Source organism: Ochotona princeps, chromosome 20 (assembly GCF_030435755.1).
Source record: "Ochotona princeps isolate mOchPri1 chromosome 20, mOchPri1.hap1, whole genome shotgun sequence".
In the NCBI taxonomy this organism is placed as follows: domain Eukaryota; kingdom Metazoa; phylum Chordata; class Mammalia; order Lagomorpha; family Ochotonidae; genus Ochotona; species Ochotona princeps.
In genome coordinates, this window is record NC_080851.1 from 33,104,038 (window position 1) to 33,118,106 (window position 14,069).

Genomic DNA, 14,069 nt, shown 5'->3' on the forward strand with positions numbered 1-14,069 from the left:
CTTCACTGAACGAAAGTATTATATTTTTATTAACAATCACTAATGTCTTATGAGAAGTTCATGGGGACAAAGCACCAAAGAAAGTCAGTTTACAAACAGATAACTCATTTAAAGGAGTGGGAGAATGTTGAAGACGAAGTGAAAAGCAAAATTTTAACCATTTCTTTTGTTTTTACTTTTATCCTTAATTTGTTGAGGCCAGTGGAGACTGTGCATGTGTATATGTGTGCTGGCTTTGCAGGAACCACCATGGCTGGGGCTACGCTGGAGCCAAAGCCAGCAGCTGAGAATTCAGTCCAGGGCTCCCATATGGGGGTCTGCAACCCAACCAGGAAGGCATCACTGCTCTTTCTAGGGTATGCAATGCCGGGATGCTGTAACCTCATCCTGGGTACTTTGATGTGAAGTGTGGGCATCCTAACTGCCAGGGCCAATGCTCACCCTCCAGCCCTACTTCTCTCTTTTCATTTCAATTTTCAGCAAACTTTGTGAAGTTGTGTGTGTCTGCCCCCTATAAGCATTATGGCCCCTGGAATGTCAAAGACACATGTGTAAACTTTTGATGGCAGTGTTTTTAGGACTCTCATGCTGACAACACAACGGAAGAATTTTAATAGCTTTGTGATAGTCGTATTTACGTTGAGGAAGAAAATGGAGTATTCTTATTTCAAAATGCATCCTGTTGTGTTTAACCATAACGTCAAAGCAATTGAAAGGACTGGATTGCAGATGGGATGCTACAACTAAGTGAATTAAAGGAGGAAGTTAGGGTTTCCTTTCTAATTTCCCTCTTTCCTGCAGTGGACATAAGATGCTCATTGATCCTATAAAAGTTCACATCGTGTAGTAAACACAGAGTAATGTGTGTGTGTTTATCTCTGTAAGCAGATTGACTACCTCCCTGAGACCATTAAGGAGTATACACGATTAACATAATCTGTGCAATACTGGAACTGCCTTTGTTATTTGGAAGGCATGCCCTTGCTTGAATAATATTGTGGAGTGTTTTCCAAATCTGGGGCAATATGATCTTTTTGGAATCCACAACATGAAATGAAAATTCTCAAACAATTTCATTAAGGCAGCTTATCAGTTTTACTTTTTTCCAGGTGCCCTAGGGGATTCCTGCTGGTATCATCTGCATCAAGTTGAAAACTAATGAAAATCCAAATACAATTAGGATGGGGAGGTGGGGAAGAAGAGATGCCCAATCAGGGTGGATCCTGTGCAGTGCTGGAGGGAAGAGGACTAGGATCTCTTGGTTTTAGCAAAGGGAGGAAATGAAGCACTGATTGCAAGCCAGGACTGCCCGAGCATTAATACGAGGAAATCAGTGTTGTCCTGATTATTGCATGTGAACATCAGATGCCTCCCCGCCTCCTTCTGCTGATGTCATGAAAGGCACTGCTCAGGGTAATCGGATGGGAACAACCCAGGATGAAATACACGGAGGATAAAAGAAACTGCAGAGTCCACGTTAAGCAAGGCTTTGGCACAAACATCTCCACTTGTTCTTTTTTAAAAAGGAAAAAGTGTATCTACTAATTGGCAACAGCATGGTGCCATGGTCAAAAACACAGTGTGTCACTAAGGCCTGAACAGTCCATGCTCCCCTTGCTTCCCTGACCCTGTGCCCTCAGCATCCTCTCCCAGCCCACAACACGGCAACTCACACAAGCACATCCATGCTTGATTCTTCCTGAGGACTTAGGGGAGTCCTTCTTCTTTCTTTACTCAACTGGAAGCACCTCCTCTGGGATCCCATAGTGCAATTTTCATCCAAATCAGTGCAACAGGTAGGCCCTGAGCAACCAAGAAGAGTGGTCTCCTCTCTTTACCTTCGCATTCCCACAGCTTCCTTTATCACAGGCAACACAGCTTCTGCTCTTCCTTCATCATCAGGTGACATGACCTACACCTTCTAAAATATTGGCCAGAAAAGTGCCTGGGTTTAATATCCACCTCCGCCCTGATTCTGGCTTCCTACAAATGCAGACTTGAGAGGCGGCAGGTGATGGTTCAAGAATCGCGTCCTGTTACCCACCCATATGACAGACCTATAGTGAGTTGCAAGCACTCAGTTCTGGCCCTCATGCGTTGCTTGCATTTCAGGGAGTGTGGCAGAAAGTAGTTCTCTCTCTTTCTGTCATTTTCCACTTTTTACCTCTCAAGCACATTTCTAAAATTAGATGCTGGTTTTGTTTCAAAGAAGAATAAACTAAATAACAGCAGTGTGATGTATTACTAGCCAAACTTTGAATTTAACTCTATGTCCATGGAGTGGATCATAAAATAAAAGTCATTTTCCCGATGTCACAAATAACAGGAAAAAAACCAAAGCACCTGTTTGCAAAGCCTTCCCTTAAAAGCTGTTTACTTTTCTAGAAGAATGAACATGCTACAATAAATGGAAAAGCAAGACAGAGGTATAAACGTGAGGCAAAAATCACAGTTTTCTTCTGCATTGGTATATATATATCAACATGTGAACGGCAACATATGCGCATTTACTGTGTGCAGATACACATGCAAGCATACTTTTATCAAAGCGGGAGCTCACATTTTAATTTTGACAGGATGAAAGAGAACTTCAAACACTTCATGTCAATCAGCCGTCTATGGAGTAAGTGAGGATGATAAGTGTAACGTCACTAGGAAACCTCAGAGTAATGGAAAGAAACCTTAAATTAACCACCTACTCTCTCTCTCTCTCTCTCTCTCTCTCTCTCTCTCTCTCTCTCTCTCCTCCTCTTTGCCCTCCCCCAACCACAAAAAGACAGCTATCACCCTTGTGAATGAGTCCAATCTAAGTGGGATTAAATGGAGCAGGGACAACGCAGTGTCAAGTTGGTCATCAGAAGGTGACTTTGCGTCCAGAGAGTCCCAGGGCGGCTGTAGCACATGGGGCCCTGGGAAACCGCACAGAGCTTCGTGGTGGGGACAGCTTGGGCCAGTGCAGCAGGTCCCAGCTGCATCCCGACTCCGGGCCTCCGCATTCCTGGGGCGAACTGCTCTGCCATGCACACACCCTCATGCTGACTCCACTCCTGCAGTCTCCCAGTGCCCACTGATCCACCCAAGTTTCTTTTTTCTTTTCTTCTTCTTCTTCTTCCCTTTTTTTTCTTCTGCCTTTTGGCACCGGGAGCTCGTCTGTTGTAGGATAAAAGTGGAATTCTCTGCTGTCTGCAGGGATTTCCCCAGGGCACGGGCATGAAACCCAAACTTATATAAAATCATATCCTGTTTGCAAACATCATATTCCCTTGGCTTCTCACTAATCTGGTCCCGTAAACCCCAGCACAGCTTGAGAGCCCGTTCCTCATCTAAACAAATGCCATAAGCCCCTTTATACTTTTACAACCATGTCAAAGAATAATATTGCCTGCCAATAGTGATGTGATCGCAGTCGCCTCCCCCGCACCATAAAAGCAGCTCGGGGCCTGTTATCAATTTCTCTAAGTGTATCAGGGGAATTCTGGGTCGATGCAGTTCCAAGTTATAAATGACAACTCAAAAGCCGCAGAAGCGTTTGAAGCTGGGAGCTGATGACGACATTATCATAAAAGCCTGCTCGTCCCTGCCTTTGTGGGTTTTCTTGTGGCCTATCAAGTGAATGGGGGGTGGGGGGAAGGCAGGCAGAAATGACTTCAAGATTTCTTCACACAGCAGCAGCTCAGATGGCCAAGAAAATGATCACTGTGCGCAGGGAGGTACCCTGAGGAGTGAGAACAAAAAGCAGCCTTGCCCTGGCTTTGGTTTCCAGAGTTCCAGAATTATCTACTTCTGTACACAACGATCAAGGCCTGGGAGTGGGTCAAACATCCTTTTTGCCACTGGAGCATTTTCTTGTAGTGCGATCACAGGGGACCCCAAATGAGGCACAGCGCAGTAACCCAAGCAAACACACAGGCATGCACACACATAGAGATCGAGGCACCGCAGTGCAACTCGGGAGGATGTAATTAACAGCACCTTAAATACTGTCTGCCCATGACACTGCTTGACCAGCACTCTGAAGACCACATACAAATGTCAGGGTTTCTTTATTAACATCCAGCGGTTTTCTGGCCTCCTACTGCCACAGGGAGTGTCCCTAAAAGTCCATGCAAGCAGGTGGATGCTAAACCCAACTGGAAGGAACTTAAAAATCTCAAGCAAATAGCAAGGTATTTTCATAGTTAGGCTTGGTGAGCTTTTTGGGAAGTGAAACTAACAGATCCGTCTTAGATCATCCGAACCAAAACTGCACTTTAAGACAAACGCAAGGTCAGTAGTCCCCCGGCTTTCCCGGTGCCCCCATGTTGCCAAGTGCAGTCACTTCAAGCTCACAAGCATCTTCTGTATGTGAATATATCATGATTGTCACACAGGTGAAAATTAAATGATAACCAAAGACCAGGAGTGTCTCCTAAGGATGGCTAAAAACACAACGTTTCCCAAGAAATAAAAAACGAAGACTGCCTTGAATATTAACAAGCACTATTCTATGTATTCTCTCCCCCTCTCTCTCTCTCTCACACACACACAGTTATCAAGCATGTGATACAGTCCAGCTTGTTTTTTTTCCCCTCCTTCCCCTTCCATATCCAAGAAATCGAATTGATTTAGATACTTCAGTGCTCAGGAGCCTGATGCCGAAGTACCTTGTCCTAACATGACTCAGCACTTAGGCTGCAGGCTATGGCTTGTTCCTGGCAAGGGTTAACTTTAAATCAGTTGCAGGTTAGAGAGTACGTTCTAATTATCCACAGAAACGTAGCCTAGTTTCTTCATAGGATTTAAACAAATTTGTTCTTGAAATAAGGTGTAAATATCTTGGGTCAACGACTTTCTTTAATTATGGAAGGTAAAAACAGCCCCTAGGGATACAAAAGCAAAATGCCCCGTAATGCAAAGCATTGTGTGCCCTTAATGTCACTTTCCCCAGGAATGAAATGTGTTTGTCCAGCCTATACGATTCTGTCAAAAATTGAATTCTGAATGAACTCCACTTGCCTTATCTTTCCACAGTAACACAGCGGTCTAGAGACCTGTGTCATAACACACAGTAACTTACAGAGAGAAGCACCCCATTCTTGGCTCAACATTCCATATCTTCTGCGAACATAGGGTCCCATGTTTTGGCTTGGCCCCCAGCTCTGCCTACAATGGGGCCAGGGCTCAATCTGACACAATCTTTACTGAAGCCTTCAACACAACCGAACCGACACACAAACACAGATTTTGTGAGTAACTCTGTGTTAGTTGAGAATAGCAAACCCATTCATACTTACTCCAAGACCACCGCAAGGTAAGGAAGAAAAAAACTTCTGAGAGTCGTCACCTACACAGTAAAAAAGACATGAAAAATAAATATAAGTTGGGAAAATAAATACATTAAAATTTTTAATGTTTGCTAGTATGTAATATTATTTCACAGGGTATTTATCATGTGACACACAATGAAATTACTGAGGTTTTAAAACAATTATTCCATAAAATCAATTTTCAGAGTGCCAATGTTATATGTATTTACAAACAGTTATTCACTCAAATTAAGGGTCTGTCATGATCGCTCAATTAGCTAATCTTCCCTTTGCAAGCACCAGCATCCCATAGGGACACCAGCTCATATCCCGGCTGCTCCACTTCCCATCCAGCTCCCTGCTTGTGGCCTGGAAAAGCAGCAGAATGTAGCCCAAGTCCTTGGCACCCTGTGCCTGCATGAGAGACTGGAAAGATGCTCCTGGCTCCTGACTTTAGATCAGCTCAGCTCAGGCCATGCAGCCACTTGGGGAGTGAATCAGCAAATGGAAGACCTTTCTCTTTGTCTCTTCTCTCTGAGATTCTGCCTTTCCAATACAAATAAATACATCTTAAAAAAAAAAACAAAGAATTCCAAATCAATAAACACAAATATTATTACATGTAGAGAATGCATGGTTATAATATGGGCCATAAAATTTTAATTGGTTTATACGCTCATACAATGGATTATAATACTTACATATAATTTATGGTAATTCAGCTATTTGCTGAAAGTAATTCCTCCTGTGATACGTTTTGAGACTCAAAATTTCCGAAAGCGCACCCTGTCATTTTAGACACAAATAAGCTATCTTCTCAAATAGACAGGCCTATTTTTACTTTATACTTCAGACATAACTGAGCATGCCTAGTTAAGCTATAGCTAGGTCAAGTAGCCCAATAAACCTCTCTAACATTCATACCTTTAAAAAAATATCAAATACAATCCCCATTTGGAGATGCATCAATATCAATATAAAAGCTCTTCTTTAAAAATATATTTCAAAAAACCTGAAATATCATTGTCTCTTTGAACAGTTATGAGCATTTCTGTCTCCCACACAGGTGACTCTGAAGTGAGTCCTATGGTTTACTCGGTAGATCAGCTGCAGGACCTCCAATGTTTCTGTCCCATCCATTGGCTCCCCTGAAGACTAGTGAAGTAAACAATTAAGATGGAGAACAGGGTTGCGGTGGAATTCACACAGTATGTCAGTTAAGTCTAAATAGGCTTTACTGTCACGGGACCAAATTTATTTTGGAAGCAATAAGAGTATATGATAATTCCTCAAATGTACTTAGTAATAGACGGAAAATGATAAAGAAAAATGAGTGCACCAACAAAATGATGTCTAGTGATAGGTATCTTCATTTAGAAAGAGGAGTCAATAGAAAAAAATATATTATTAAACTGGGATACTGAAACACACAGATAAATAAATACATTAAAATTGTTGGAGGGTTCAGCGCAGTAGCCTAGCAATTAAAGTCCTTGCTTTGCAAGCTCCAGAATCCCATATGGGCACTGGTTTATGTCCCCAGCAGCCCCGCATCCCATCCAGCTCCCTGCTTGTGGCCTGGGAAAGCAGATGAGGATGGCCCAAAGACTTGGGACGCTTGAGCTGCATGGAAGACCTGGAAGAGACTCCTGGCTCCTGGCTTCAGATCAGCTCAGCTCCAGCTGTTGCAGTCACTTGGGGATTGAATCAATGGACAGAAGATCTCCTCTCTGTGTCTCCCCCTCTCTGTATATCTGACTTTCCAATAAGAATAAAATAAAATCTTAAAAAAATATTTTTGGAAAGCATGGAGAGGGCTATTTTTTCTTTGTTGCTTCTGATATGGATATGTCTGTATTGTTGAATATTTTTAAAGATTGCTTTCATGTTAAAATTAAAATGTGTACATGTATCCTCAATGTGTGAACTTGTTGTTTACAGAAAAAGGAAAAAAAATATTATGAGGCAATGAAAAATTCAAAAACTATTAAATCCCAATTGAAGAAACAAACAAAATATCATTTAAGATACTTGTTACTAATGTTTATATGATACAAAATGGGAAAACAATGACCGATTTCAGTTTACAAGTGTATAAAAAATTTTTAATTCACCAAATTAACTGAATTTATTTTTTCATTCCATTACGTTGCCTTTTTAATGGACTGAATTCCAAGTATAAAATGATGAGAACCGGAAATGCAGCTGTTGTGACATCACATCCTGTACTAGTTGGAGTTCTAGCTACTTCCTAGCAAGATTCCTGTGCCTGTGCCTGGAAATAGTGGATGAACTTGTAATCACTTTGAGTCTCTGTTGTTCAGTTGGGAGATACAGATGGAGTTCCTGACCCCTGACTTTGGCCATGCCAGTTCACGCTTTTGTCTCATTTGAGGAATGAACCAGTACATGAAAGATCTCTCAATATCTCTCTCTCTCTCTCTCTCTCTCTCTCTCTCCATTATTTTGCCTTTCAAATCTGACTTTCAGATGTAATGATTTTATAATCTGCAGGTGTCTTTGAAGATACAAAGGCAGACTGATGGTCACACTGAACATTCACTATGTAGCCATCAAGAGCAACTGTCCATTTAAGTTAGGAAAAAAAAAATATTCCATCTGTGGTTTGTCGTGTTTGAGGAAGCAGCAGGATGTAAGAGAGTGAATGGAAGGAAATATTGTGATAACTTTGTATTTCTATACATTCATACCTGGCAGCTTAAACCTGATCTTCACAGTGTGTTAAGAAAAAAAAAGCCACAAAGATCCAAACTGTACAAAGAACAATGACAAAACAGATGAAAAATTAAGCTTTGAAAAAGAAAGGAACTGTTCACTTAGAATCACTATTGGTGGAAATTAGTTAACTTTCTGTATCCATCGAGGGAATGAAAAAGCTCAGAAATGTTATCAAAGTTGAATTGTGTGCTGGGCACCAGAGCCTGACCGCATATCATCCAAGTAGCTGTATTCACACACGATGCTAAAACTACTGCACTCACGAGGGACATCACTCACGAGGGACATGAATTCCCACCAAACATTCAAAGTCAGTGAGGTCAATGGGCAACTCCTTTCAACTAGTCTTCAAAATGGAAGCGAGTGTTTAGCATGGTTGTTGAGACACCTGCACCCTGGTCCAGAGGCCTCGGTTGGATACTTGATTCCAGTTGCTGATACTGGCTCTCTGCTAATGCAGACCCTGACAGGCAACTAAGATGGCTCAAATAACTAGAGCTTTGCCGCAAACACGGGAAAAGAGACTGTGTTTCCAGTTCCCAGCTTGGGTCTCAGCCGGTCCATTGCAGGAATCTGGGGGAGTGAACCACTGGGCAGGTACTCTCTCACATAAAAAAATTTTCAACATTTTTTAAACATTGCCAAGATAATTACTGACACAGGTGCTTTCATCATGTACCTATATGAGAAGGTTTTTTGTCCTTGTTCTAAGCTGTATATTAAGATAATTTCTAAATCATTGACGTTTAAGACAAAATATGTATCGAGTGTTTTGAGGAAAAAAACAAGTGTTTTCAAAAGCAGCTGAAGGACAACATGTTGAGTGAAATAAGCTGGAAAAAAAAGACAAATACCATGTGTTCTCTTTTACATTTGGGTAATAAAACTTTAAACACAAAGCAAACAGAAAAAGCAAAACCAAGAAAGACAGGAATACCCGTGTGTATCAGTCTGTGGAAGACAGTGGGCTGTCAAGCTTAAAGAAAAACTGTGAGGTTAAAAATCAACAATGATATTGGGCCCAGCGCAGTAGACTAGCAGCTAAAGCCCTTGACTTGCATGTGCTGGGATCCCATTAGGGCACCAGTTCTAATCCCGGCAGCCCTACTTCCTATCCAGCTCCTTGCTTATGGCCTGGGGTTTCAGTGGAAGGCAGCTTGAGACTTTGGGACCCTGCATCTATGTGGGAGACCTGGAAGAAGCTTCAGGCTCCTGGCTTTGGACTGGCTCAGTTCAAGCCTTTGCTGCCACTTACGGAGTGAATCAGTGGACAGAAGACCTTCCTTTCTGTCTCTCCTCCTCTCTGTATATCTGACTTTCTAATAAAAACAAATCAACAGTGATACTGACACATTTCAGAAATAAAAGAGTGACGTTGCCAAATTTTAGACCTAATTTCTTTCACAAATATGTCTTTAAAAATGTAGAGTCAGAATTGTTTACAAACACCTCTCCAACAAATTGCATGGCTGATATTCAAGATATGAGCAAATCTGCGCAGTTTTCATGAAGTCCATGAGTACCTGTGCTACAACTAAGTTTATTTATGCTTTGGGGTCTTAATAAAAAGCATAAAGAAATGTGTGTGTGGGGGTACTGTTTCTACTTGATTTCTCTTAAGTAAATATAAAAATAATTAAACTGTGTCCATGGGATTATTTTGACCTCATAACACCATGAAAATTACAATGTCTGGTTTGCTTTATCATTGTGGTTGTTTGAGTGAGATGATGAATTCATATTAAAGTAAGATTTATTTTCCAGTATCCACAGCAAAAAGACTTCATAAAAAGTATCTATATATACGGAGACTGCTTCCTTCCATGGAATTAAGAAAACGCATTCAAAGCACACCTGTTCAGATTGACTCATTTGTAATTCTATGGACATATAGTTTTAATTCTATTACATATTACACATCTATATCATGTAATAGTAAATATTTTTCCATTACTAAATTTTAGCAATATGTCTTCTGGATCTTAGCATATACATTCCCATTTCTACCTATTTCTTCACAAGTTGCCATTATCTATTCTAATCTTTTAAAATTTATTTTTATATGAGAGATAGATTTACGCAGAGAGGAAGAGGCAAGAGAGAGAGAGCAATATCTGGAGCTGAGTTGATCTGAAGCCAGGAGCTAGGAGCCTCCTCGCATCCTCCCTGTAGGTGCAGGGGCCCAAGGAGCTGAGCCGACCTCTGCTGCAGCTTTCCCAGGCCACAAGAAGGGAACTGGACAGGAGGCGCAGCAGCTGGGACACAAATGGGCACCCTTCTGGAATGCTGTTGCTGCAGGCAGATGGCCACACTGCTAGGCCACAGGGTTGGCCCCTCTCTTTTATTCATGCAAAAGCACAAAGTGCACACAAACATCCCAATGTCTTCATTTCAAATGCTTTTGGATGTTAACCACTCATTGTAAAATCATGACTGTAATAAAGAGCATTGGCTCATTTCTCCTCCTAATTCCTTTCCATGAGTCTTATCTCCTTTACATCACACACTAGCTTCTGAATTCTTTAGGACCAGCTAAGATTTTTAAATGTGAATGAGGGGAAAGAGTCAAATAATTTGGAACTCACTCAATAGACTTATTTGAAAACAGGGAACTTTTTACAAAGTCCTAATGTGCCTTTTTAATTTCAAACAGGATCAATTCAGCAGATACTGCCATGTGATCTGTAGTTATTTAATTATAAAAAGTTATCAATAAGATAATTGTTGCAGCTAAAATGAGGCTATTTTTCTCCACAAATCTGTTGCATCTAAAGCTTATTTAAAGCTTTGCAACATAAAATTTTATTTAAAAATCTGAAGCTAAGTTCCAAAAACATTAAATATAATATTCATTTATAGTATATTCACCACTTTTGTCATTACACAAATTATCTTCATTACTTTGCTACTTTTTTACTGTACAATTTAATTCCACAGGTAGGGAATTAACAAAATTGCATTCAGAATTTAAATGCCATCTTTTAATAAATGCAGTGTGCTAGGTACAGCTTTAAGGATTTTCATACAAAGTACATTGTTATGTGCCTTTTGTCTATTAAGGACATAAAACAAAAGAATTAAAACACACAAAACAAACAGAAAAAGAGATGAAAAATAAAGAATGTTAAAGCTTCTTTTGCTCTTCACATCAAACTGTAAGAAATCACACAGTGTATATTTCCTATAAGTAAAAACACATTACTTAAAGGCCATTCAAATGAGGAAGAACTTATGAGCAAATAGGCATTGTCCTTTTCCCATGCAGGTGTCGTCTCTGCATTGACTTCCACAGTAAGGCTCATGGTCCAGAGAGACCCTCTGCCACTCTGCTGGCCACGTACGTTGAGCTGACACCAGCCCTGGAATCACGACAGTGCTGGAGTGTACAGACCTAGCAGGATCCTGGGGTCCAGCTTCTGGCCGTCCAGGGGGTTGGTGCCGTACAACAGCGAGTGGTGCTCCGAATGCACAAGCTGTATTTCCTCCAAGCTGGCTTTCCGACCTTGAATGCGCTGAAAGAGAACAGCAGAAGCTTGCAGCACTCCACTGACAACGAGACACATTTCACATGATTGAACTTCACCAGACATCACTAGGACACTGATGTGCTGAGTACTGGACCCAAGTACGGATTAAAAAATGACCACATGCAAGATTCCAGTGGATTCTGGAACCTGAACAGACACCTGACCTCAAGCATACGCTCCTTGGGAATCAAAGGGAAATCTATCACAAATACAGACAGCTTTGGTTTTTGTTTATCTATTTGCAAAAATGTCAGCTTAAAAATGAAAAATGAAAAAAAGGCTACCATCTAGATGAGAAGTTCGCTCGTTCCCATCTTATATTACATCTGACTGAAGTTCTTGGAATATCTCAAAGAATGTAACTAAATACTATTATCTTTAGCATATTCAATTATCAAACAGATCTGTGGCTTAATCATTTAATCTGTGTATAACTCACTGTAATATTAATCTAGACCAACATTACTCAGAAATTATTCCACGGGATGGATAGCTATTCATGACCAATGGCTCATGATGAGGGTAAGCATAGAAAAAAGTAAGTATTTAGAAATGTTTGTGACAACTGAAGAGTGTTTTAATATCTTCTGAACCTGATACAGTCTTGTACGTATTCAGGATGTATTTAACTTTTTTCAGTGTTTTCTTTCTAACAGGTTTGTGAAAGCATCCATCAAGCAGAGGTTGGAAATGCCAGACACAAAACTGCTGTGGATGTTTTACTGTGCATGGCTCACACTCAGTGGTTCACACTCAGAGAATGGTTTACACTCAGGCTGAGAAGGGACTTACTTCACCTGACCCACCTTCGTCCTTCAGCCAATGCGTATTCAGTTAAACCTCAATTAGCCAAATAGGTAGAGTTTGCTACTGGCTGCACTTCTCAGCTGGCCTGATAAACATCATGCTAGGGATTGAAGCTCAATCACTTTCACCCTCAGTAACTGCTGTGCTCCCTAAAATTATAGACAGCATTCATATGCCACTTAGTAAACACCAGTGGAAAACAGTGGTAAGGCAGACATGCAGTGAAATTACAGAGAATCTGAACAGGGGATGTGTCCTTCCATCTTGCACACCAAAGAAGCATCAGCTGACTCAGAAATGGCAGGCGAAGCCACCTGTTCTCTCTGGGTACCATAGTCAACCTCCCTCATGTCAGGGGCTGCAGACACTTTCAAGCTCTGCAATGTTGATATGAGGGTCATGACAGAGCAGGCTGGGGACATGGGACTTACTGACCCAGAAGACAGAGCTGGGCTTGTCACTGAAAATAAACGGTTAGGTTGCAGTAAGGGAAGATTGGTGGAGAGCTTCTGGGGTAACAGAAAGGAAATGACAGAAGGCAAATCTAAAATTGTAAGCCAAAATACTCCTCTGGCATTATCTTCAGCACCACAGCACTGCAGTTGCCTGTTTTCAACCAATTGCTCAGCATCATATAGCACAGTTTACATGTCTAGGACAATTAAAATATACTTTAGCAAGTTTATTCCTGAATAAGTAAGATGAGAATTCTAATGTTAAAGACTAAGGCAAACATGACAGCCCCTGGTCTGCCATCATTTCAAGCAATAAGTATCTTACTGAAATAGGTGACTTATCCATAAATTCCAACCCTCGAACATTTACGGAAATCAGACCAACAGAAGAGGTGGGATGACAAAGAGAAAAAATGAGCAAGAGAAAAATTCAAAGTCAATATTAAAGGGAAACAGTTGGTGAGATGTGAGCGGGTGGAAACCCCCCCTGTTACGTGGTGGTAACTCCACGGTTTGAGGCATCCAAAACTGGAATGAGCTGAGCCCTGGAAAATAGATTCTGACAAGCGATCCCAGTCTGAAGCAAGAACAAAGACCATGAAATAGCAGGCCTTGCAGCTCTCTTCTCTCTAGAGCTCTCAAGTCCATTGCCACTGACATCAGAGTTGTGGAGGCACTCCACAGATGTCAATGTCGCAGACAACGTCAGGACTGCTGCCAACCAGCAGACCCACATTCTGATGATCAGCACAGATCTCCCATCGATTTTGTCTTCTTTCTCTCTCAAGTTGTTTTTTGTTAAAGCTCTAAATTGAATTTTTTCCCCCTGCTACAACATTCAATACCATTAAGGGGAGAAAACAGTCTGTAATTTTTACACTAGTCAGATACATTTATGTTGCGTACCCTTCATGCCTGTCACGACTCCTTTTCCTCAATCTCCAGTCTCACCAGCCCTCCGACTCAATACTCCATCACACATTTGAAGAATCATATGCTAACAAGTGTCACTATAGTTGACAGTGGCTCAAGTGCTGGTGACTCCTGCTGAGTTTCAGTCATCCCCTGACGAGACATCATTCCACTGACCGTAAGACCAGAGCATCTGGCCCTGCCCATCTGGCATTTACTCAATCCGGGTGTTGCCTTCGAGTTCATACTCCAGCTCTCATTCTTTTATTAAAATGTTTACTGGTGGTGCACATGTTCACTTTGATTCCCCCCCCCCTTCTACTTCCTTTTGACTTTCAACAAGT

General features: G+C 41.3%; 1 protein-coding gene across 8 annotated transcripts in view; it reads right to left on the reverse strand.

Annotated features, from left to right (window-relative positions):
- Positions 1–14,069, reverse strand: part of HDAC9 (histone deacetylase 9) — an 834,677-nt gene that overhangs the window by 189,667 nt on the left and 630,941 nt on the right. For all 8 annotated transcript variants that reach the window (XM_058677966.1, XM_058677969.1, XM_058677964.1 and 5 more), the window contains 2 exons: positions 11,416–11,536; positions 5,274–5,323 (listed from right to left, as the gene is read on the reverse strand). In XM_058677966.1, the coding sequence (XP_058533949.1) occupies positions 5,274–5,323; positions 11,416–11,536 (171 nt within the window). The remainder of the gene's footprint in view (positions 1–5,273; positions 5,324–11,415; positions 11,537–14,069) is intronic.